General features: G+C 40.3%; 1 protein-coding gene across 5 annotated transcripts in view; it reads left to right on the forward strand.

The window, feature by feature from the left end:
• AP2A2 (adaptor related protein complex 2 subunit alpha 2) overlaps positions 1–24,136 on the forward strand; it is a 103,109-nt gene that overhangs the window by 52,342 nt on the left and 26,631 nt on the right. For 3 of the 5 annotated variants that reach the window (XM_048855796.2, XM_075129313.1, XM_048855798.2), the window contains exons 3-14: positions 933–1,075; positions 2,064–2,257; positions 4,901–5,030; positions 5,438–5,539; positions 7,719–7,827; positions 8,053–8,203; positions 10,575–10,743; positions 11,886–12,023; positions 13,827–14,009; positions 17,416–17,513; positions 17,715–17,946; positions 20,787–20,960. In XM_048855796.2, coding sequence (XP_048711753.1) covers positions 933–1,075; positions 2,064–2,257; positions 4,901–5,030; positions 5,438–5,539; positions 7,719–7,827; positions 8,053–8,203; positions 10,575–10,743; positions 11,886–12,023; positions 13,827–14,009; positions 17,416–17,513; positions 17,715–17,946; positions 20,787–20,960 — 1,823 coding nt within the window. The remainder of the gene's footprint in view (positions 1–932; positions 1,076–2,063; positions 2,258–4,900; positions 5,031–5,437; positions 5,540–7,718; positions 7,828–8,052; positions 8,204–10,574; positions 10,744–11,885; positions 12,024–13,826; positions 14,010–17,415; positions 17,514–17,714; positions 17,947–20,786; positions 20,961–24,136) is intronic. The other 2 variants (XM_048855797.2, XM_048855799.2) reach the window with 1 other exon arrangement.

Below are 24,136 nucleotides of genomic sequence, written 5' to 3' on the forward strand. Positions count from 1 at the left end.
AATGTTTAGCACTTGCAGTGCCGGCTACAAAAGTGCCATGCAAATGCCTGTTCTCACTTTCTGTTGACATTGTAAATAAGAAGAGGACAGCATTATCTACTGTAAATGTAAACTTGTTTGCCTTAGCGATTGGCTGAACAAGAAGTAGGACTGAGTGGACTTGTAGGCTCTGAAGTTTTACATTGTTTCGTTTTTGAGTGCAGTTATGTAACAATAAAAAATCTACATTTGTAAGTTGCACTTTCGTGATAGAGATTTCATTACAGTACTTGAATGAGATGAATTGAAATACACTATTTTTTCTTTTATCATTTTTACAATGCAAATATTTGTAATAAAAATACAACACAGAATACAGTATATATGAAAATGTAGAAAAGCATCCGAAATATTTTTTATAAATTTCAATTGGTATTCTTATCATTTAACAGTGCGATTTCACGATTAATTTTTTGGAGTTAATCACATGAGTTAATCGACAGCCCTAGTATATTCCATTACTGGTGTTCTGGTGCCAATGTTTTGGAGACACATCTGATCAGCGATTGCTTGCTTTGCAGCTTAGTTCAAAAGTATTGTAAGCCACTTTGGGTTGTTTTAAATCTGAATGTATTAATGGATATTTACAGTCAGACGTGTCCGTCAGAATATCTAGTCAAGCTACCCAATAACTTTTTTGTATTGTATAATAAGCACTTGCATAGATTCTCTCATCTAATGGATCAAAAGAACCTTAAACATAAATAATGAAACCTGACAGGATAAAACTAGAACTCTTGAAAAAACATTTAGCACATGCTGCAGTACTTGAATGGTACCGTGCAGTACTAGAAAGCTAGTGTGGGGTCGTACAGAGATATACAAATGTTGGCCTGTGCTGCATTTCAAAGAGTCTTGGTTTTCAAATATGCTTTTTCTTAATTGTTTACTAGGTGACAAGGCTCTGGATGGCTACAGTAAGAAAAAGTATGTCTGCAAGCTACTTTTCATCTTCCTCCTGGGCCATGATATTGACTTTGGCCACATGGAAGCTGTAAACCTACTGAGTTCTAACAGATACACAGAGAAACAAATTGTGAGTAATTTCTCAACCCTGAAGAAGGAAATATCTATGAAATGTCATACTGCCTCGTTGCCTATCCTGTCCTGCCTCACTATATAACTAGCTGCTTAAATAAATTGTGGGGTTTTTTGTTTTTGGTTTTTTGTCCCCTCCCCACCCCCCCACCTTCTTTCTGCATGGTCTTAGCTTGGTTCTAGCTGGTATTGCAAAGTAACGTTTAGCTGTACAGATGAGTCCTTTACTTGTTTGGATAAGTAACTTTGAAGGATTTTGTTGCCTTTTTTAACCTCTAAAATAAATGTTGCACTAACTGCAACAGAAGACTAGTCATGTTACATTTTTAATGTACCTTACGAAGACACACACATTCCATTAGACAAGGTACTTTCTTTAAGTAGAACATTAGACATTTTATGGAATCCCACTCAGAGGAAAACCTATGTTTAGGGGGTAACTGAAAGGATACAGTCAAAGCTTAAAAAAAAAAAATCAGATACTTAGGACCTCTGTTTAACAGCACATTTGGGGGTGAGATGTAGGGAGGGGGAATAAACCAGAGTGAGTTTAGTTAACAGTCAGAATCTAGAAGGTTTATTCTCCTTTTTAGTGTCCATAACAGGAGAACTAACATTTACTAGGAGCATGTGAAGTGTTGGTTGTGACAAGTACTGAGCAGAGCACAGGTCTTTGAGGAGCAAAATATATGATTTGGGTGGAATGTACATGTGATGGGTTTTTGTTTGTTTGTTGTTTTTTTTCCCTTCTGAAGACATTGCTGTTGTACTCTGCAACTCTGGACCTCTTTATTCTATTATTGGATTGAAATTCCAGGGACTTATTTACACAGAACTCTTGGGAGAGCTGTAAGGACAAGTATTGCTGGAGGGGAACTACATGAGTTCATAGAATACCTTACAATATTAGCAAAAGACAGAAAATTAGTTTTAGCAGGCTTGATTTATCAGAAATATTACTTTCTTATTCCTTTTCTGAATCACAGGGATATCTTTTCATCTCAGTGCTAGTGAATTCCAACAGTGAGCTGATCCGCTTGATAAACAATGCAATCAAGAATGACCTGGCCAGCCGCAACCCCACCTTCATGGGACTAGCTTTGCATTGTATAGCCAATGTGGGTAGCCGGGAGATGGCAGAAGCGTTTGCTGGAGAAATTCCAAAAATACTTGTAGCTGGGTATGTATTGTGTTTGAAACAACTGCACAGCAATAGGTAGTATTAGTGGTTCTCAGCATGAAATTAGGGGTCGAAAGCCATATTTAGGCACCTAAGTGACCTGATGTTCTAGAGGTGCCACTTGCCATCATTAAGAACTGAAGGTAAACAGTGCTCAACACACCTGAAAACCAGGTTGCTTGCTTAAGTGACTAAACATAGATATAGAAACTTAACTTTTTGCACACAAGTTAAAATATTTTGGCCTAATTACCTTGTGTCCTCTTTGGCTAATAACCCAAATTGCATTTTTGCAGATTCTAGTTCATTACCCACGTATCTATGAAGAATTTTTAAAAAGTATCTACTTTTTGTCCCAGAAGTGTGATCCCAAATATTTTGCTTGGGAGAACAAAAGCTGTTCCCTTTTTCCTGTTCAGATAAATCCTATTAAAATGGGCAGTGAATGAATCTGAAAACACCATACCTCAACTACAGATTTCCTTATTAGAAATGTACTCCATTGAAAACTCATTATTGCTGTCTATGATTTCATTAGGAAGGTGAAAACTTTTCTTGCACCGTATATTCCAGCTTCCTCCAAAATCCACATTCCCTTTCTAGGTGTACATAGGGATAGGCAAGGTTTTATATCCACAGGAAATCATTTGAGTGGCTGTTTTCTTTTAAATTGCCACTAATATTTTTTCCCTGTTTTGCCCAGCAAGACTGTGGCCAAAACAAAAGTTTTGCAACTATTATCTGACTGGAGTTCACCCAATAACTGTGTAATGAGAAATTATGATCATAGGACTAGGCCTATGTCCATGACAATTCTCAGGACTTAAAAGAAATGAAAACCTCCAGGTAATAATTCAGTTCAGTTCTGCTTTCTTTATTAGTATTAAGTATTCTTAATTTGTATGGATCCTTCTCATACATTTCTTTGAAATACTAACTAGAGTTTTGGTTGCCTCATTCACCTCTCATCATTGTAATAGAAAAATAATTGAATGTATTGCATACTAAAAAGACAATGGGTTGTAAAGTCAAGCCCTCCAGATAGTGCCAGATGTACTTGCTTGTGCAAGATTAAGTCTGGCTTTGTTCATTCTGTGCACTGAATACACCAAGGATCCTGTGGAAAAAGTTGCATATGATCATATAACTAGAAATTGCATCACAATGCACATGCAACCCTAATTGTGCACATGCAATTGTAAATCTATCATTTTCTAACTTAAGAGCTTGACTTTGCCACTTAAAAACCATTCTTCCAAAGATTCTTTGTATGCAACTTCCTCAGTGTTTTTTTTTATTATTATTATTATTATTATTTTTTATTTCTACCTATTTTCATTGTGTGCAGCTAACAATCCCCTATCATGTATCTTCATCAGGGGATTCACCATCCTTTCATAGGCGGTCCTCGAGCTTCTGCCTCATGTGTTGGTACCCAAAGGAGGATGGGACACTGAGTCATTTACTGGATCTGAAGGGAGCAGGCTCTGCAAGGCTCTCTTCTTCCTTTTCCTCTCCCTGGTCACTTCCACACATGCTCTGGCATTTTCCAGTTGCCACAACAACAGTATCACCACAACACTGTTCTAGGAGCAACACCAGCATGGGGCTGGCTTGTTAGAATAATCATAGTCAGTTACTTTGACTTTTCTGATGTACACAAGCAACAGAAGCTAAATAAATGGTGATTGAACATTGCAGAGCTCAGCCAAGCCTGAACAGAATTTCATGAGACAAGCAAAACCCTCAGGGTTTTGTCCTTGCTGAATTTCAAAAGTTATTCAGATTTTCATATTAAATCATCTAAATTTAGGATTCGCTACCAGCTCCCCATCAGATAAAGGGCAGCATTTAATTTTGTCTTACATCATGTGGCTGAAAGGAATACCTTTAGTTCCATAATATGTTATCAAGCAGGATACCACTACAGAAATCAAGTAATGCCCTAGAAATTTAAATGTATTAGCTTGTTCATGAATCACTTTTCCTAAAGATTGTGAGTTATTCTTAATGGACAAGGCAAATTAAGTATATGAAGTTTGATGGTGCTCTCCAGACAGAATCTTTCGGTATCTCTTCTCTGGGAAATAAAGGTCATACAATATTTGTAAACCATTTTTCAACTACGAACATCTACCTTGAGATCCTGGTTTCACTCTCATCCCTTCTCTAATTTCAAATGTATTCTGACTGAATATCATTGGTATTGCTTTACCCTAGACTTATCACATCTCTAACACTAGTGTACTTCCAGCTGTAGAGTGAAGAAAAATCTCCTATGTACTGTTGCTTTAGAAGACAAGGGAGTGTTGTCTCACTGTTGCTTTTATGTTGCCAAATAGTGTTTAGCAAAGGATTCAGAAGTTAAACTAGGTAGTTACACTCGTGTAACTAGCCAAATTTTTAAACCACTTATCAAAGTACTTAATAACAAATTTAAAGTAGTTGAAAGTAATTTAAATAATTAACTTGGGGATCTAATACTTTTAATAAAAAAACCAACAAAACCCTTGTGCTGGTTTCCATTCTTGTTTACTTCTGGATAATAGTGTTTAGCGGCCTGTGAAAAGCATGACCAGATACTGGTCCATTGTGTAGTACCAAGACTCTTAATTTGGGCTGAAAAGAGGTGTTATCTTGCAGAGACACCATGGATAGCGTGAAGCAGAGTGCTGCCTTGTGCTTGCTGCGTTTGTATAGAACTTCTCCTGACTTTGTTCCCATGGGAGATTGGACATCCCGGGTGGTGCATCTTCTCAATGACCAGCATTTGGTAAGCTTATCATAGCATTATTTCTTCTGGGATGCCAAACGTAAATAGTAATCATTTCAGCTTTTGGCCAAAAGGGAGGGTTACCAATTCTGGGGCCATGTAGTGGAGTAAGGGTGGATAAGAGGGAGTATCCAAGAAGTCTCACTTCCTTTTCTTTTCCTACTTGGAAAAAAATTGATAAAAGCCAGTTAGCTTATTTTAAGGTATCACTTACAACTATGGATTAATGCAAACTGAATTTTGGCTTTTAGGCTTAATAGTATAGTATAATCTTCCTTAGTGTAAACTTAAGGATAGATTTGTGTGTCTGGTACATAACAAATGTCCATCTTTCATTCGACGCTTTTAAACAATTGCACATGTTAAATATTTTAACAAAAACATTTAGTAATTCTGTTTTCTTCCAGGGTGTGGTTACTGCTGCTACCAGTCTTATCACTACTTTGGCACAGAAGAACCCAGAAGAGTTTAAAACTTCAGTATCTTTGGCTGTCTCTAGGCTAAGCAGAGTAAGTCTCATTAAACAGCCGCAGAGAAATGTAACCAGGGCCGTTTAACTTTCTTGATCAGATTCACTTGGACTGAGTTAACAGACTTGGGTGACAGTTTACTCTGAAACAAACTTGCTGTATTGCTTCTGCAAGTGATTTCAGTCTCTGTTGAATAGTAATGTTTGCAAAGTGCTTGTATAGCCCTTCTTACGTTAATATTTTATTGGTCTGTTGCTGATGAAGTGAACATCCATAAACATTTCCTCTTGTTGCCTATGTCCTTAAATTATGCACCAGTGGATTTCTTCATCTTTAACTGTAAGCAGTGACATATTTTATTTTACTATTTACTACAAATTATTTCCCCTTCATGTCCAGCCAACTTCACATAAGGAAACGATTCTATTACAGTATGTGGAGACACATCAGACTTTTGAGCTGGTTAAGTACCCACTCCTCTAAAAGAATTGCCAGGAATTCTGTCTCGCATAAGTGGCAGATTTCAGATCTCCATTTCTGCTAGTCTTTCAGTGGACTTCCCAATATTTCTGGGTAACTTATTTACTGATTTTTCCGGTGTGTTCTCGTCTCAAATGTTAATACCTGCTTCCAACATATAAACCCAAACCTCTAGAAAGAAACACTTCAAGTATGCTTACATGGTCTGCAGGACAGCCTAGGGGATGAGCTAAGTGGCTAGTTCACCTCCAATCACAAGTGGGAGATCAGACTCACTCGAAAATGGAATGTTGCACCAGATAATTGATTGTTTGGTGTTTTTGGATTATGGCTACCCTTGCGTGGACCTGTTTGTGATATACAACAGTACACAAGTGTCAGGTCTTCTGTTCTAGAGAGATTTATCATCCCAGGCTCTCTTTTGGTTGCTTTTCTAACTTGGTGGTAAAGGACCCAATATATACAAACCCACCTGTTCTGTGTTTATTCCTGAGGGTCTTACACAAGATCAGGCAGTACTGTGCAAAGATTGTATTAATGGTACCAGGGTAGCAGATACAATTTTGGTTCACTGAGATACACAATCTGCCACCTAAGATCATTGCCTCTGATTCCAGATCTCATGTTACCAAATAAAAGGTCGATTTTGCACCAGATCTGAATTCCCTCTGTCTCCCAGCCTTGCTGTTGGATGGCGAATGAACTGAGAGAAATCTTGTTCTACATAAGTTCAAAATATTTTGATAAACAGTAGAAAAGATTCTACAGTACAAACTTTCTTGGGAAAATGGATGAGAGGTCGTGAACTCCACAAAGCACTTCTGTATCTGATATTTAGGGCTTCTGATTTTAGGTTTTAATTGCTGAACACTGATAAAACACCACTAATGCAAAAAAATGAAATCGGTGTTTATCCAATAATCACCAGAAAAATACAAGAAACTATTATTTGTATCTATGGTTTTGTCTACACAGAGCAGTAATGTGGACTTCTAAAGTGGCTAATGTGTTGTGCATTCATTAGTCTGTGTAGACCCTGCTGGTGTGCACTAAAGGTTACCTAGTACATTTTAACATAATTCTGTTTTTAGTACTACATTCAAGTAGACTAGGGAACATTTCAACGATTACTGTGTAGGTAAAGAGAGCCCTGAAAAACCTGAATTTTGAATAACTAAAAAAAACCTCAATTGTCAAATTACTCTCTCAAAATGAAATTAATAAATCCTGAAAAAGAAGCGCTGCTGATTTTTTTGCAATATCAATCTGAAGCATATGAATCCATTAAGGGTTCACTTTGCCACTATGTGTACCATCTGCTGGTGCATGGGTGCGTGATTTTTTTTTTTCCTCACTCATCTGTTTTCAAATAAACGCTTGTCAGTCTTTATTAAATTAGGCTTCTTTAGTCCTATAAAACTAAATATAAGACCTTTCAAATTGGCAGAGTTATTGATTACTGATATTGGTACAACTGATATTTTTCAGTGTCTTATTTAGATATATTGATTTTTGAATTACTTATTGTATTACTTGCACATTAATCCTTATTAGGTGATTTGTTCAGCCTACTAAAAATGAAACTTATACTTTGCCTTTATATATTATTAAAATTTGTTATGTCTAACTGTAAGTTCATTTACACATTGTATTGGTACTTAAAAGAACAGTGAACATTTTCATAATATCAGATCTTATGAACTTCTGTCATTCAGATGCTGATTTTGTGTTTTTACAGATTGTGACATCTGCATCAACTGATCTGCAGGATTATACCTATTATTTTGTCCCTGCTCCTTGGTTGTCTGTAAAGCTTTTGAGGTTGTTACAGTGCTATCCACCTCCAGGTAATGGGGTAAAGAATCATGTTAGTTGCCAACACTGTTCCAGGCAACGTCGGGAGTCTTCTAATTCCACCCTTATGTTCATAGAGTTCTTCTGTAAACTTAGTGCTGACACCAACAATTTTCTTCTCAGTTGGGGAATAACTTCATCTTACGGCAAGGATGGGTATTTAATCAGTAGTGTTGAGCAAAATGAAGTTGTCCAACAGTTTGTCTTGTTTCCTCCAGAAGATGCTGCGGTGCGAGGTCGTCTCACAGAATGTCTGGAAACTATCCTTAACAAAGCTCAAGAGCCCCCAAAATCTAAGAAAGTGCAACACTCAAATGCAAAGAATGCTGTGTTATTTGAGGCAATAAGCTTAATTATACACCATGACAGGTGAGTCGGTGAGTCTACTACTTGTGGAACGCTTAAGGCTACCACACTTGGCGTTGTCCTTAACGTTAATTTACCTTCTAATAAAATGCAGTTTCATTTTCTATTACCATCTCCTGAACATTACTGCCTGTAACCTGCTATTTTATGATAACTGTCTCCGTTTAGATTTTAAAGAGTACAGTTGAACCCTGGTCACTTGAAAGAATATACACAAAGGACACGTGAAATATATAACATCCTATTCATTGAGCAAGAGTATAGCTTTCTCCTCATGTAAAGGTGTACCCGTAGGGTTATCTTGTAAACTTGAAAAAATAAAAAATAAAATTATTTTTGCAGTCCGCTCAGTTTGATGATAGACTTGTGCTTAAGCTGCCTGCACACAGATATTGCATGCTCACTGGGTTTGAGAATGGTTTTGGCTTCAAAATGGGCCATCATTTTAGCTTTTGCTTCTTGTTCGCCTTTGAATAATGCATAACCATAACTCTGCTGAAAAACACTATTCAGTTTGTACAAGCTGAGTCCATGTTATCCATAGTGGAAGCAAAGTCTTATATTCACCGTTTTTAGCTGTCTTTGCTGCGGCAAAAATGCTAAAATGCCAAGCAACTACAGCAGGTCTACTATTTCTGAGTCCTAGTATAGATGAAAATCCATTCTAACACTTAATTGCATGAATATCTATGTGGAGTCTTGACTGTTTATGCCAGATGTGGGCAAACTACAGCCCGCGGGCCACATCCGGCCCACGGGACCGTCCTGCCCAGCCTCTGAGCTCCCAGCCGGGGAGGCTAGTCCCAAACCTCATGATCTTTAGGTTTCACTGAAAACTTAATCCTCCTTACCATTTTCACTGGAAAGTTGGGGGGGAGGTGGGAGGAAGGATGTTAATTGTAGGGGTGGAGAACTGTTCAAGTGGGAAGCAGGTTTGTGGTAGGTTCTCCCCCCGTTGTCCCCCCTCCCCGCAGTGATGCCGCCGCACGGGCAGCGCTCTGGCCTGCCGCTCCTACTGGGCAGCATTGGGAGCGCGGCTGCGAGCTCCTGGTAAGGGAGCTGGGGCTCCTGGGGGGCAGTCGGGGAGTGTGGGGCGTTTGGATGGGGCGGAGGTTCTGGGGGGGCAGTCAGGGAATGGGGAACAGGGAGGGTTGGGGGTGGGAGTCCCGGGGGGCCTGTCAGGGGGCAGGGGTGTGGATAGGGGTCGGGAGGGCAGTCAGGGGACAGGGAGCAGGGGCGTTGGATAAGGGGGTGGGATCCTGGGGGGCAGTTAGGGGCAGGGGGTCCCAGGAAGGGGTGGTCAGGGGATGAGGAGAAGAGGGCGGTTGGATAGGGGATGGGAGTCCTGGGGCGCTGTCGGGGGGCGGGGGTGTGGATAGGGGTTGGAGCAGTCAGGGAGTAGTAGGGTTGGATTGGTTGGGGGTTCTGAGGGGGCAGTCGGGGTGGAAAGTGGGAGGGGGAGGATAGGAGGCAGGGGTCAGGCTGTTTGGGGAGGCACAGCCTTCCCTACTCAGCCCTCCATACAACCCAGATGTGGCCCTTGGGCCAAAAAGTTTGCCCACCCCTCGTTTATGCTATACTAAATTTCTTCAGTAAATTTCAGATACTTAAATTGTACTTAATTTAAAAACTGAATAACTGCTTGGGGGCCAACAAGGCTTCAGACAATCTGGGCTGGGCTGTATCTTGGATAAACTTCTTTATTTGACAATAAAACTACATTGGTTTCTGCTTCAATACCAAAATATATCTATCAGGGTTATGCTTTTATGGTAGTCTGAGCAGCCCTGTGTAGCCTCCTGGGATCCATATTTACTCACCATCACAATAAAATACAGGTTTGATATTTTTTAATGTGGAAACTGCACAGGATGCCTCCATGAAGGAGGAAAACAGTTTTTAGTCATCTGGTAATGAATGGGAGGAGGAGTGTATCTGTGTGAGTCCTGCATTCATCTGCATAATGCAGGGAATTACATGCCTTAGTTGGGGGCAGCTGGATATATTTCGATTGGAACAATACTTGGCGGGTATGGAATGGTGCACCGGAGAATTGATTGATTGTTTTGGTGTTTCAGAAATAGCCCCTGAGTTGGTGGATCTGGGCCCTGTTTGTAGTCTTAACCCACTTCTATAATCTAGAGAGAGGCTATGAATGTTTACAATATCTGAAAACTTAATTACCTTCTGCAGTTCATAGATGTGCACTTACTATCTCCGTAGGGACACTTGAGTAGTTTGTTGGATTCTTATCCCTTTATCATTCCAATTCTGATGCACACTCCTCTTGTGGAGTAATTACCTAGCATTCTTATAATATTTTTCTAATTTGTTGCTTTTTACCCTCTTTCACTTTCTCTCCTGTTCTGTGCAGTGAGCCAAACCTGCTAGTCCGTGCCTGTAACCAACTAGGTCAGTTCTTGCAGCACCGGGAAACTAATCTGCGTTATCTAGCACTGGAAAGCATGTGCACGCTTGCCAGCTCTGAATTTTCCCACGAAGCCGTGAAAACTCATATAGAAACAGTTATCAATGCATTGAAGGTAAATATCAAGGTTTAAGAATTCTGGTATATGTTCTGCATCAGTTTTGAATCTCTTGCCCTTGTGCTAAGCTCATCTGTGCTCTTACTTCTCAGAGTAGTCATGTCATGAGTTTTCTTACTTTAGCCACACTATAATAACATTCAAATGTCAGGAGACAAGACTTGAAAAGGAAGGAAGCAGTAGTCTGTAACGTACATTCTTGCAGGTTTTTATCGGTGGATGGATGTTTGTGCCTCAAACCCCACTACTCTAGGCTCAATTGCAATTCAGACATCCACTGAGTAAAAACCTGCTAATGAATTCAACACATGGGCAACAGATTGAAAACACAGTACAGAATTGGTTTTTATCAGATATCTTGATTTCTTCAGAGTTCTGTCCAGTAGCACCTCTGAAGTATATTATTTTCTTCTAGATTCATAAGGTGGGCTACATGCCTCAGTTTGTCACAACAAGTGCCCTTAATGCATTTAACTGCAACTTCCATTAATGCTGAATAAGTCTGATTTAAAACCTCCAGATAGCTAGTTAATTTCCCCTTGTTCTGACAGCTTGACAATCTTAGTAATGCTCATTCATGTCCCATAAGGTGGCAAATGCTTAGTTCTATACAAAAAGGTAATAGGCCATAAGGATTAAATGAATCAGTACTATCTCTGCATTACTTGGTAGGGTTTGATATGTCATTTTATACTAAGTGCCTTTCCCGTCCTCCAGGCACTTCTACATGTTTTAAAATATACAGTAGAAAAACAAAGTGCACTAACTATGATATAACTTTTACACAATCACTCTTGCCCAAAATAGATAAATAGACCTCAGCTAATGCCTTCCCTTGATGCTTGATGGAGGTAGGAATGAAGCAAGCAGCTTGTATTAATGGAAATACAGTGCATTCCTAGGTTCTTGGTTGCAGAATGAACTTGCATAGTATTTCTGTGTAGGAATAACACAGATAACTGTGGCAATTGTTACAATCAATCCTTAACAGTAATTCAGTGTTCAATATGGAAGCTGCATCTCTTCAGTAAATTACATAAATTGCAAATGGGAGCTGAAATAATTTTGGATTCTCTTGCCTGTCACATGGTTTTCCATAGAACTTCTACTTTGAGTGAACATTATGGCTTCTCTTACAGACCGAAAGGGATGTGAGTGTAAGACAAAGAGCAGTAGACCTCCTGTATGCTATGTGTGACCGAAGCAATGCCCAGCAGATTGTGGCCGAAATGCTAAATTACTTGGAGACTGCTGATTATTCCATTAGAGAAGAAATTGTGAGTTATTTATGTCCCCTTTGCCAATCTCAATTAGCCTGTGTTGGAAAACGCAGTATGCTGTTGGATGTTGTGTAATTGCTCTCTATTAAAGATATTTTCAAGGTAGCAAAAACTAAAAATGAGATCTGAAAGGTGGTTGTAGTCTAATAATTCAGCTTTTTATTGTTAGAATTGTGTGTTTTGTCCTTGGGAGGAGTGTGATATTAAAAATGAAACTTTGTTCTCAAATTCTGGATGTCGTAGAACTGCGTTCTGTACTGTCAAATTTCCTTCACTGGCCTCAAGATTTTGTATTTGTTAGATTAGTGTTAAATTGTATGATATACAGCAGAACTCTAGTTTGATTTAATCACACTAAGTTTTTAAACAAAGTGCTAATTTGTATAGTATGTCTGTATGTAATACTCTAATTGTTCCAAAACATAGAACTGTCTTTCAATCCAGAGTACTTTCTGGAAATCAATACTTTATATGAGGTGAGAGTTAAAGTGGATAGGAAGTGCTCAGATATATTTTCTTAGCACCCTAAACATGCTGGGAAGATTTGAGTGAAGATTAGTAATTGAAATATCTATTCTTGGGTACTTGATGTAGTATTAAGTAGTGGCCTCCAGAACCAACTCACAACTATAACCCTTTAAGGCAGAGGTGGGCAAACTACTGGCCACATTTGGCCCGCGGGACTGTCCTGCCCGGCCCCTGAGCTCCTGGCCGGGGAGGCTAGACCTCAGCCCCTCCTCTGCAGTCATGCCGCTGGGCAGCGGGGCTGCACGCTTCTGCAGGGTGGCGCGGCTGCCAGACATGCTGCTCTGAGCAGCATGGTAAGGGAGCTGGGGTTGGATAAAGGGCAGGGGGTCCTGGGGGGCAGTCAGGGGATGGGGAACAGGGGGAGTTGGATAAGTGTGGGAATCCCAGGGGGCCTGTCAGGGTGTGGGTAGGGGTCAGGGCAGTCAGGGAGTAGGGGGGTTGGATAGGGGGTGGGAGTCCCGGAGGGGCCTGTCAGGGGCCGGGGGGTCCCCGGAGGGGGCGGTCAGAGGACAGGGAGCAGTGGGGGTTGGATGGGTCGGGGATTCTGAGGGGGGCAATCAGGGAGCGGGAAGTGGGAGGGGTCAGCCTTCCTTACCCGGTCCTCCATACAGTTTTGCAACCCCAATGTGGCCCTCGAGCCAAAAAGTGTGCCCACCCCTGCTTTAAGGCTTTACCCAGGGTATGAGAGTGTTTTATATGCTGGTAATCTGGGAATATTTTTTCCTCTGTACAACTGCAAAAAATTGAGTTATCTGATCAAGAATCTTTAATTGGCTGGTTTAAATTGATCAAAGATCTCACTCGTTCTGTCCTATTCTGACAGCAGCTTGGACTAATTTATTAATTATACAGCTCAAGGATACCATAGTCTGCTTTAACTTGTTTACTCTTCTCTCAAGAAATGCTGTTACAGATACCTCATCCAGGTGCTGTGTGTATAACAAATGCCCTCTGATTTTCAGATACATAGGTCTTAAATGGTTCAAATCTTATTAACTATATTTTTCTACGTTGTTTGGCCTGCCTTTGCTAATTGCCCAAGCGTATATTCAGGCAAAACTGACACTAACATCAATAAGGATTTTATTTGAGCAAGGATTTCTGGAACCCTGTCATTAGATATGCTCTTTGCTACATTCCTCCTCGACTCAACGCTTATTTCAGTGAACAGCGCTTCACAGTAACTTCTTGACTTGGATCATGCCTTTTTGCTAAGGATACCCATTCACTGTAGATTTCTTTAGGTTTACTTCAGTTTCTTGTTTTGCTCAGGTGCTGAAGGTTGCAATTCTAGCTGAGAAGTATGCAGTGGATTATACCTGGTATGTGGATACGATCTTGAATTTGATTCGTATTGCCGGAGACTACGTCAGTGAAGAGGTGTGGTACAGAGTTATTCAGATTGTGATTAACAGGGATGATGTGCAAGGATATGCAGCAAAGACTGTCTTCGAGGTAAGAATGACAGTTTTTACACTTCCAAGATGGAAAGACCCTCTGCTTCTGTATGGAAGTGCAAACTACACACAATATTATCTAATTAAAAACTCTGTTCTCATTAGCCATTCCCATGGTATGTTGATGGCAATTAAATGGCAGTGCTTGAAAAAGAAGAATGACTTCAGTCATGCACTGCTGAAGCTTTGTGTCTTGAATCAGTGAATGGTCTTGCCAGAGACCAAAGTCAGTAGGAAACCTCTATTTCTGATTTGGTTTTCATAGGTAATGCCACAAGACCTGGAGGATTTGTTACTTCGAAAGCTTCTATTTTCAAACACCTTTCTGGTGATATTGATAGTCCATGCTCTTTAATCAAAGTACATAGTACTTCTGAAGGTATTTTATAAAGGTAATATCTAGTAAAAGTGAGACTTTAGCAAGTTTAATTCAAGCAGTGGATTTCCTCCATTATATTAGATGGTATTGACTTCTTATCCCTTTTTTACATACAGTCAGATCACACATACAGAATTGTAACCTTGAATTGCTTTTTTGCTTTTCAGAAATGTTGTGTTCATTGTTGTACCTCACCTATTCCTTTCTATGATAGTGGAGTAGGGGACACAGCATTAGGGTGCTGCCTGCTTGGAAGCGAGGAGACAGTCATGAACTTGCACCCCAGATTGCATATGCCGCAGACAGATGTCTCGCAGCTTGCTTTTCCTCCTCAGCTTAGAAGCATAGAGTCTTCGCATTCTTTCCTGTTGTCTTCCTCCTGCGTCTCCTTCTCTTCATGCTGCCCTGTCAGGGCTCCATGAAATTAGGGAAAAAATAAACAAGGACAGAAATGAAGTCTGAAGCAGCTTCCAGCATGGGGATTGAGCCACCACCGCTCCTTGCTGACTGTTGTATCAGATACTGTGACTCTCACCTCCTGGTGGGTGTTGAGATGAGATGCTGAAATAGCAGTTATGATTTCACTGGCTCTGTAGCGACTCAGTTCCTACTGGATTTTAAATCTGATGAGCTTAGTGGTTACCCCCCGCTCCCATTGGACATTGCCTGAGATTCCAGACTTGTTCTTTCTGGGACTTGTGTTCTGCAACCACCTTTTGGGTTGGGCTTGTCTCACGCTTAGTCTCAGATCTGGAAGATCTTTATCACTTGCTGTGATACCAGGGATGCCTCTGCCTTGTCTGGCTAACTCCAGTATGCTGGGACTTCATAGACAATTTCAAGAACAATCTCAAAGACCTGTAATGCATTCAGTGATACCTTAATGGGATCTGACCATCCTCCTGCAGGTTCTGATGGGTGTCTTGTTTGAGTTCTGCCTTATTGCTGTGACCTTGTCCAAATGAGGTGGTTGAACTTTCCCATTTCTTCTTGCCCACCTTTCTTTTTAGAAAGGTGGATTTTCAGCATCCTTGGGGATTCATTCCAAAGAGGAATTCTGGATTTCCCCCTTTACGAAATAGTATATTCACCCTTATCCCTATGACACAGTGCTGGTCTTGTTTGGATATTGAGCATGTTCTCAAGTTCAGAAGAAGCTGAACAACTGTTTTAAGGCTGTAAGAAGGGAAAGGTTACAGATTAATATTTTTAGGTGGGTCTGAGGTTGCACTTAGGCTGGTATGCCTCATCCTGAGTTTTAGAGGCCATTTAACTAGGGAAGCCTTCACTTCACAGATGAGAACTTTCACAATTTTTTTAGCTCCTTCCTTCCCAGTAGGTGGCACCATAGAACACTATCCTATAATTCACTACTGTAGGATAAAGGAGTACTTGTGGCACCTCAGACTAAAATTTATTTGAGCGTAAGCTTTCGTGAGCTACAGCTTACTTCATCGGATGCATTCAGTGGAAAATACAGTGGGGAGATTTATATACATAGAGAACATGAAACAGTGGGTGTTACCATACACACTGTAACGAGAGTGATCACTTAAGGTGAGCTATTACCAGCAGGAGAGCTGAGGGCGAAGGGAGGGGAGAGAAACCTTTTGTAGTGATAATCAAGGTGGCCCATTTCCAGCAGTTGACAAGAATGTCTGAGAAACAGTGGGGGGTGGGGGATACTTTTACTTTGTGTAATGACCCATCCCCTCCCAGTCTCTATTCAAGCCTAAGTTAATTGTATCCAGTTTGCAAATTCATTCCAATTCAGCAGTCTCTTGTTGGAATCTGTTTGAAGTTTTTTTGTTGAAGAATTGCAACGTTTAGGTCTGTAATCGAGTGCCCAAAGAGATTGAAGTGTTCTCCAACTGGTTTTTGAATGTTATAATTCTTGACGTCTGATTTGTGTCCATTTATTCTTTTACGTAGAGACTGTCCAGTTTGACCTATGTACATGGCAGAGGGGCATTGCTGGTACATGATGGCATAGATCACATTGGTAGATGTGCAGGTGAACGAGTCTCTGATAGTGTGGCTGATGTGATTAGGCCCTATGATGATGTCCCCTGAATAGATATGTGGACACAGTTGGCAACGGGCTTTGTTGCAAGGATAGGTTCCTGGGTTAGTGTGGTTGCTGGTGAGTATTTGCTTCAGTATTTCCATCTCACCATCAACCTCAGCATGGACCAGTCCACACAAGAGATCCACTTCCTGGACACTACGGTGCTAATAAGCGATGGTCGCATCGGAAACCTACTGACCGCTATTCCTACCTACATGCCTCCAGCTTTCATCCAGACCACACCACACGATCCATTGTCCACAGCCAAGCTCTGATACAATCGCATTTGCTCCAACCCCTCAGACAGAGACAAACGTACAAGATCTCTGTCAAGCGTTCTTACAACTACAGTACCCACTTGCTGAAGTGAAGAAACAGATTGACAGAGCCAGAAGAGTACCCAGAAGTTACCTACTACAGGACAGGCCCAACAAAGAAAATAACAGAACGCCACAGGCCATCACCTTCAGCCCCCAATTAAAACCTCTCCACCGCATCGCCAAGTATCTACAAGCTATCCTGAAGGACGACCCATCACTCTCACAGATCTTGGGAGATAGGCCAGTCCTTGCTTACAGACAGCCCCCCAACCTGAAGCAAATACTCACCAGCAACCACACACCACACAACAGAACCACTAACAGGAAACTAACAGAATTACCAGTCAATAACTTTCCCTTGCCCCATTGCTTCTATTTCTTGTGTGTGTACTGCTTACATATGCATATTCCACTTTGTACTCATAGGAGATAATGTGACCTGGCAGCTCTTTGCAAACCTGTGCAAATGCTTTGTGGTTCATGCTTGAGGACCGTTTTCCTAAAATTTGTAGAGTAATGTAGCATCACTATAGTGATATTGTCTAGAGTAGAATAATAGTCTTTCTTTTGGTTGTATCATTGATTCTTGATTGATTTTTTCTTTGTCCAGTGGTTTTGACTGAATGGTCTTTTACAGGCCCTTCAGGCACCAGCATGCCATGAAAATCTGGTAAAAGTAGGTGGTTACATCCTGGGAGAATTTGGAAATCTAATTGCTGGTGACCCAAGATCCAGGTGAGAACACTTTCTTCTAAAACAGACCACTTAAAATACTATAATTGTTTATCATCGAATCTCAGTGCATCTCTTTACAATGAGTTAACCTCTCTCTCTCTCAAATATTATGGTCACATACAGCTGAATGTTGAACTGTTATTAAATAATGCATATGTATTATGATATCAGGAAAACGGAACTATATTTTTTTCCCTTAAGTCCTCTGATTCAATTCAACTTGCTGCACTCCAAGTTTCATCTGTGTAGTGTCCCCACCCGTGCACTGCTTCTGTCTACCTACATCAAGTTTGTGAACCTATTTCCGGAAATCAAAACTACCATTCAAGACGTACTGCGCAGTGACAGTCAGCTGAAGAATGCTGATGTTGAGCTACAGCAGAGAGCCGTTGAATACCTGAGGCTCAGTACCATTGCTAGTACTGATATCTTGGTAGGTACATAGAGTTAAACATGGAAAAGTCTTTGCAAGTGAGTGACTTCTGTCTGGGCAGGATTCCACTTAAATGTTTTAGTGGATGTTGTTCAGTAAATGGACTGCCCAGAACTTCGTTAAAATGAAGTTAGGGTTGCCCAGTACTGTCTTATGCCATTCCAGACAATCGAGTTCTGCTACATTCCAAACTTCTGAAAATCAAAAAATGAACAGATATGGTATAATGCAAATATAAATTTCTGAAATAGAATAGAGTTAAGATGCATGCCACCCCGACAACCCAGCTTTAACCCTGCTCCTGGGATCTGGCAGTAGTCGTTGGAATGGCTCACTAAGAGTGGAGCTATAGTAGGTAGACTTGAAGGGGCTATGGGAAAGTGTGTTGTTGTTACGTTCCACTGATTCAAATTGCAGCATTTATCTGCATGTACTCCAGAAGTGTTCGTTGTTCGGTGTAGCTGTTTTGAATGGTGGGAGGGATTAGTTGGAGCAGGTTGACAGCTGCCACGGTAAGATGAAGAGAGCTTCATGTGTACCTTGAGTTAAATATGACTCTTCTCAGATTTGAGCTCTTTAGGTTGTGTCACTAATGATGCACAGAAGTCTTGTCATGGGGATTGTCAGCAGTCTGGTGACATAAAGTCTCCAGGACTAAGTGAGATGTAAGTGAAGACAAAGTCTGTGATGTAATCCTCATGACAAAGGTGAGGAAGTGGTAACAGTTAGCAATTCTGGGGTGATTTGTGGGTGGTGACCTCTGTGTATGAGTGCAGACCAGGTGTAGGTAGCTCTTTTGCTATGATTGATCTAAACCAGAGTTTTGCCTCAACAAAGAGAAGGTTTAAACTTTGTCTTAGAGTGATTATGATCTGTTCCCAGACTGTTGGGTAACATCTCTAAGGGTATAGTGGTGGTATGTGTTATGGCATATTGAGACATTACTCAGAGTTAATGTTGGTTTGCAGGAGTGGTGTATACCTTAACTCTGTGTGTTTCTTAATTTTTAGAGGTTTTAGTGCAGCTGAACTTGATGTCCTAGAATGGCTTGAGGCAGCGCCAGGCAACCTTAATGTTGCATCAAAGATTTTAGACAGATAGAAGAAGAAGAAGAAGAAAAAAAAAAGGAATTTGTTTCTGCTCTGTCAACATTTTTGAGCTCTTAAAGAGCAACAGTTAGAGGTGTGGAATTTCACTGAAGGATCATAGTAAAAATATTTTCAGAAACTCAATTCTTCATCAAAGCCCTAGACATTGCACTGTGTTTAAAAATCAGTGTTTGGATAATCCCTTACATTAAGGGGTGATCACACTGAAAAGTTATAACAGCGTAGCTACCTCTCTCAGGGGTGTGAAAAACCCACATCCTGAGAGATGTAATTAAGCCAACCTAACCCCTGGGGTAGACAGTGCTAGGTCAATGGAAGAATTCTTCCGTCTACCTAGCTACTGCTTCTTGGAGAGGTGGATTAGCTGCAGAAGAGGTTCTGAAACTGGGGGCATGGAATGTATTCTTCGGGAGTATGGGGTGAGAAACCACTCAGTCTTCAGAGAGGGGGCGATGAGAGTGGTGGTTGCTGAACCCCTCACGTTGCTGTAGTTAAGTGTCTACACTGGAGCACTACAGTGGCACAGTTGTGCCACTGTAGCATTTGAGTGTAGATGTAACCTAAGGGTTTTTTGTCTTGGTGTGTGCTAGCCCCTCAATAGTTAAGTCAGAGCACAGCCCTAATGGGTGAAGGTTGTTAAAAGGGTAGAGCCCCTGTGTTGCTTCAACACCCCTTGCACTTTCCACCTCACAGCTCCAACCCCATTCCCACCCCATTATACTCCCTTGCTACACCAAAAAAGTTAAGAATCTGAATGTTAGCATGGCTATGTCTTAAGAAGATGTTGAGCAAATATCCAGTGACAACTTTCCTTTGATCACACTGGATTGAGGAGCATAAGTCATGATGATTACATTACTCCAAATGCTTACTGCACAGTCATTATCTTCTATATCACTAGTGCTTATATCACTGACAGCTTCTAAAGTAAAATCAGAATCTGCATGTGGATTTTGGAGCACTTTAAAATATCTTAAACCAGAACAAAACTTCAAAAAGGAGCCTCCATAAAATGCAGGCAAAGAACAACTAATTTACATAACACATTCTCCAAAAACTGCCACAAGTAGAACTTTAACTCTCAGTGCATGAGTGTTGCTTAGATTTAGTGTCCACAGCATGTCACCATGAGCCACCCAATTACGTCTGTGATGAAAAACAACCTGCAAACCCTCTCGTCTTGGTGCATGTGTGTATTTCACTGTTTTGTCAGTTTAGGTCAACTTGACCTGGAGCTGTAAACTTACTAACTCTCAGTACTGCTACTCCAAAGGCACATGGGTGCTCTGCACTACTGAGATAAATCCCAAGGGGTGATATCAGTTTGGGAAGGATCAAAACCAGGTGATTTTATAAATGTAATGGGTTTTGTTAAGCGGATTGCATCTCAGGAATCACTTGCTCAAATGACCCTAAATTGGGACCACAAACCTGACTGTGCATCCCCATGGGGCACAGCAACTAAAACCGAGTCAGCTTATGGCTTTAAAGCACTTGCTTACTGTTTAAAAGAAGCAACTCTCAAACTTAACTATAGCAGAGCTATTTCTCTACTATAATGTGCTGCTGTCTGTTACATAGGTGGTGTATTTCTGTGCTCTGCAACAAGAAGCAACTCTACAGTGGTGTATGCCTTGAAAGGTTGGGGTGATCTGTTTTCTTGAAAGTGTCTACCCGTCTGAAGACACATGTGTTGTATTGAAAACTAATATTCGCTTATTTCATGGCAAGGCAACTGTGCTAGAAGAAATGCCTCCATTTCCAGAGAGGGAGTCATCCATTCTGGCTAAGCTGAAGAAGAAGAAGGGCCCTGGCACAGTTACTGACCTAGAAGAGATCAAAAAGGAGAGGAACTCTGATGTGAATGGAGGCACTGAATCCACCCCTGTTAATGCCAGTACTGTGGTATGTTTCCTTAAGTAATTATACCACTTGTGATAACCAATCTAATACCAATTATGATTTTCTAGGAGGGAAATACAGAGATTCCTTAACATTTTGCTTGTTCAGTGGCTTGTATTGTGCATTCACCGTTTCTTAAATTTGAGGCTCCTGATGTTTGTATAAAGTAGCTGGAAAAGTTGGATTTTAATTCCAGAGGTGGGGGAAGTAGTGGGTAGAATTTGCAGAAGTTGAAGTCAGTGGGGCCAAATTAGACCAAGACTCTGTGCTTTTGATAATCTGCGTATAGTTACTTTGAAACTGTTAAAATACGTATAACTAACATTTTGAAAAGAAAATGTTGACATCCCATTCTTGGGATAAATTTTGGACAAAGTGTGTTTGAATAATCAACTTCATTAACACTCTTAGAAAGAAGCTAATTATCTGTAATGGAGTTCTGTGAAACATTTAAGTCTAGATGTTCTAATTTTCTTTACTATAGACTGACTTTTGCCAGTTTATTTTTCTGTTTCAAAGCATTCAGAACACTGCTGCACTTTTTTGTACTTAAAGTAATCTAATGTGGATGTACTTTAAACTGATTTAACCATTACTTGTATTCATTTATATAAAGTCATAACTTGAGTTAAATTGCTGCACATTTTAAGGACTTACATTTTAAGTGTAAACAACATCAGTCCTGGGCTTTTCCGTATCTCCCAATTATGCTGAATTGCAAGGTGGTTTTGTGATGGAATGCTGTCTACTCTACTAAGATGAGATTCATCATCTCTTGTGACTAAAAGCAAAACCAAAATCTGTAACTATTAGGATTAATTTTCTAAGTTTTTTTTTTAACGTCTTGCCTGATTCTCCACTTCAGGGTTCACTGGCTGAACTGGTTACTGGGCCCAGACCTCGCCCTTTTCGTCTGAATTCTTCTCGTTTAGCCATCCACAACCTTCAGACAGGAGTTCCTTGTTTGTTTAAAGGATTCTTCACTTCTGAGGTCTTTTAATTAGTCCTGTTGCAGGCATGAAGTCTTAAAACTTTTTGCTTTTTGGTGCTTGCAGTTATTCATGACAAGGCCTGCGCTACTTTGGGAAGTGGTTTGGGAGTGAATTATTAACATGCATGCCTATTTCAGTTTAACTATCCAGTTGTCTTAAACATTGATATAGAGACAACTCAGAAATGCAAACTTTTTATGAATAATCAGATACTTACTGTAGTGAATTGTTTCTAAATCCTCCTGTTGCTGTAATTTCTCATGTTCCCCTGCTCTCTGTTATTTGATAGATGTCGCTATACTTTCATGGGTTTCCCTCATAGCTACTCTGCAAATACTAGAAATGTCACCAAACTAGAGTCCATCCCATTCAAGACCACCTGTTCTCTTGCTGCATGAAATTTGCACAATAGTTTAAAACCTTGGTGTTGCTAGGCTACTTTTATTGTTTGGTAATTGTAATTTTCTCTTGACATAAGTGCATTTGGATATTTCAGAATTCCCAGTAAGGCAGAATCTTACTCTGCTGTCTCATTTTTTTTCATTAGTACATACCTAATACTAATTAACAATCACTTGCTGCTTTCCTTCCCATGGTAAGGGAAGTAATAAACATTTAACCCAAGCCAGTAAATGCTTTGCATGCATATCTTTAGCACAGCATTGATATTACTTTTTCCTGTTGGTGATGTTAATTCCCTTCACGTTTTAACACTGTTTTTTTCATCTTTAAAGAGAAGCAATAACATGGAAATTTTTCCCTAACTTCATCTTTACCTGTAATGGGAGTTTAATTTTAAGCACACTTCTTCAACAAATTAGCTTTTCATAGTGGATTTAGAAGACCTCTTGTGACTACAGATATATATTTGCCTTGATTTTTTTAAAATATATTTTTTAGGGGTGGTACCTAACTTAAGATGCCTGATCTAACATAATTCTCAAAGTGAGCAGCCACACTCAAACTGAGGCACCTTTAAGGTGTCTCAACTTGGGTACCCAAAATCACTGGTCACTGCTGAAAATTTTGACCATCAGTGGTGATGAAGGGTATGAGAGGTGTTGTCAGTACTGTGCATATATGTGGTAAGGTTGAAGTTTTTAACCGTATTAAACTAGATGGACCTGAAGAGCAGTTGTTGGTTTGATTCTCCACTGCACCCAGGTTCTGCTTAGGAGGCTGAGAGCAAGTCAGTCCTAGCTTGCCTGGTTCTCATCTGCCAAGCCCCAACATAAATTAAACTTGCAGGGGGTAGTGTAGACTTATGCTGCTGGTGAAAGACCAAGGGTCTTATTCCAATGTAGAATTGGGTGCCATGGTGCCTTGTTCAACTATGCCATCTCCTATGCCACACCCTTGATGTCCACTTTACCTCCCATTATGCTGGAAGGGGTGTGGTTCCAGCACAAAGGTGGTAGAGCTGCCAGTGTAGATGGAAATCTCCAATACAGATCTTTAGCTGCTTCAGGTTTGCTTTGTGCACCAGAGAATCTGTCCCAAATAACCATTGCCGATTTAAAAAATGGTCACTTTTAAATGCTTATGACTTTTTTTTTGAACTTTTCAGTGGAATCACTTAAAACTTTAGGAAAAAAAATAAATCTAGCTCTGTTTAGCACATGTTGTAAAGTTCTGCGAGAAGGACAATATTTCCTTTCCAAATCAGTATAATAAGGCCCCAATTTAACTTTCATTATCTTCACTGTGGAATTGCAACTGGCACACCTGTACACATTGTGTCTGGGAGTTTACGTGAGTAGAGTAAATTGTTCCGATATGTCCATTTATTAATATCTTGCTTTTCCAGGAGAAAGTTAACTATCTTTCCCTCCATCTCCTTCCCTTTGAGGAAGAAGAAAATTCCCAACCAGCAGTCCAAGAAATACAAGTTCATCAAACTTTTAATGCCAGATTCTCCATCCACTGGAACTCCTCATTCATTTTACTTCATTTGTGACTTAAGTGTTGTTGTTCTTCTTGTGTTGGGGAATCTTATTCTAGATTTTATTTCCTTTCTTAACCAACTTTAATTTTAGGAGCACTCTGGTTTCTGGCTTATTAGTCTCAATACTTCTCTTTTGAGTGTGTGCATGGCTTCAGAACTGAACATTCAAGTGTATGAGCAAAGAGCTATATTTGTTAAAAGGAAAGGGTTTTTAATATTCAGGAAAAGATCAGTTTTAGGCG

The sequence above is a fragment of the Caretta caretta genome, chromosome 6 (assembly GCF_965140235.1).
Source record: "Caretta caretta isolate rCarCar2 chromosome 6, rCarCar1.hap1, whole genome shotgun sequence".
Lineage (NCBI taxonomy): Eukaryota > Metazoa > Chordata > Testudines > Cheloniidae > Caretta > Caretta caretta.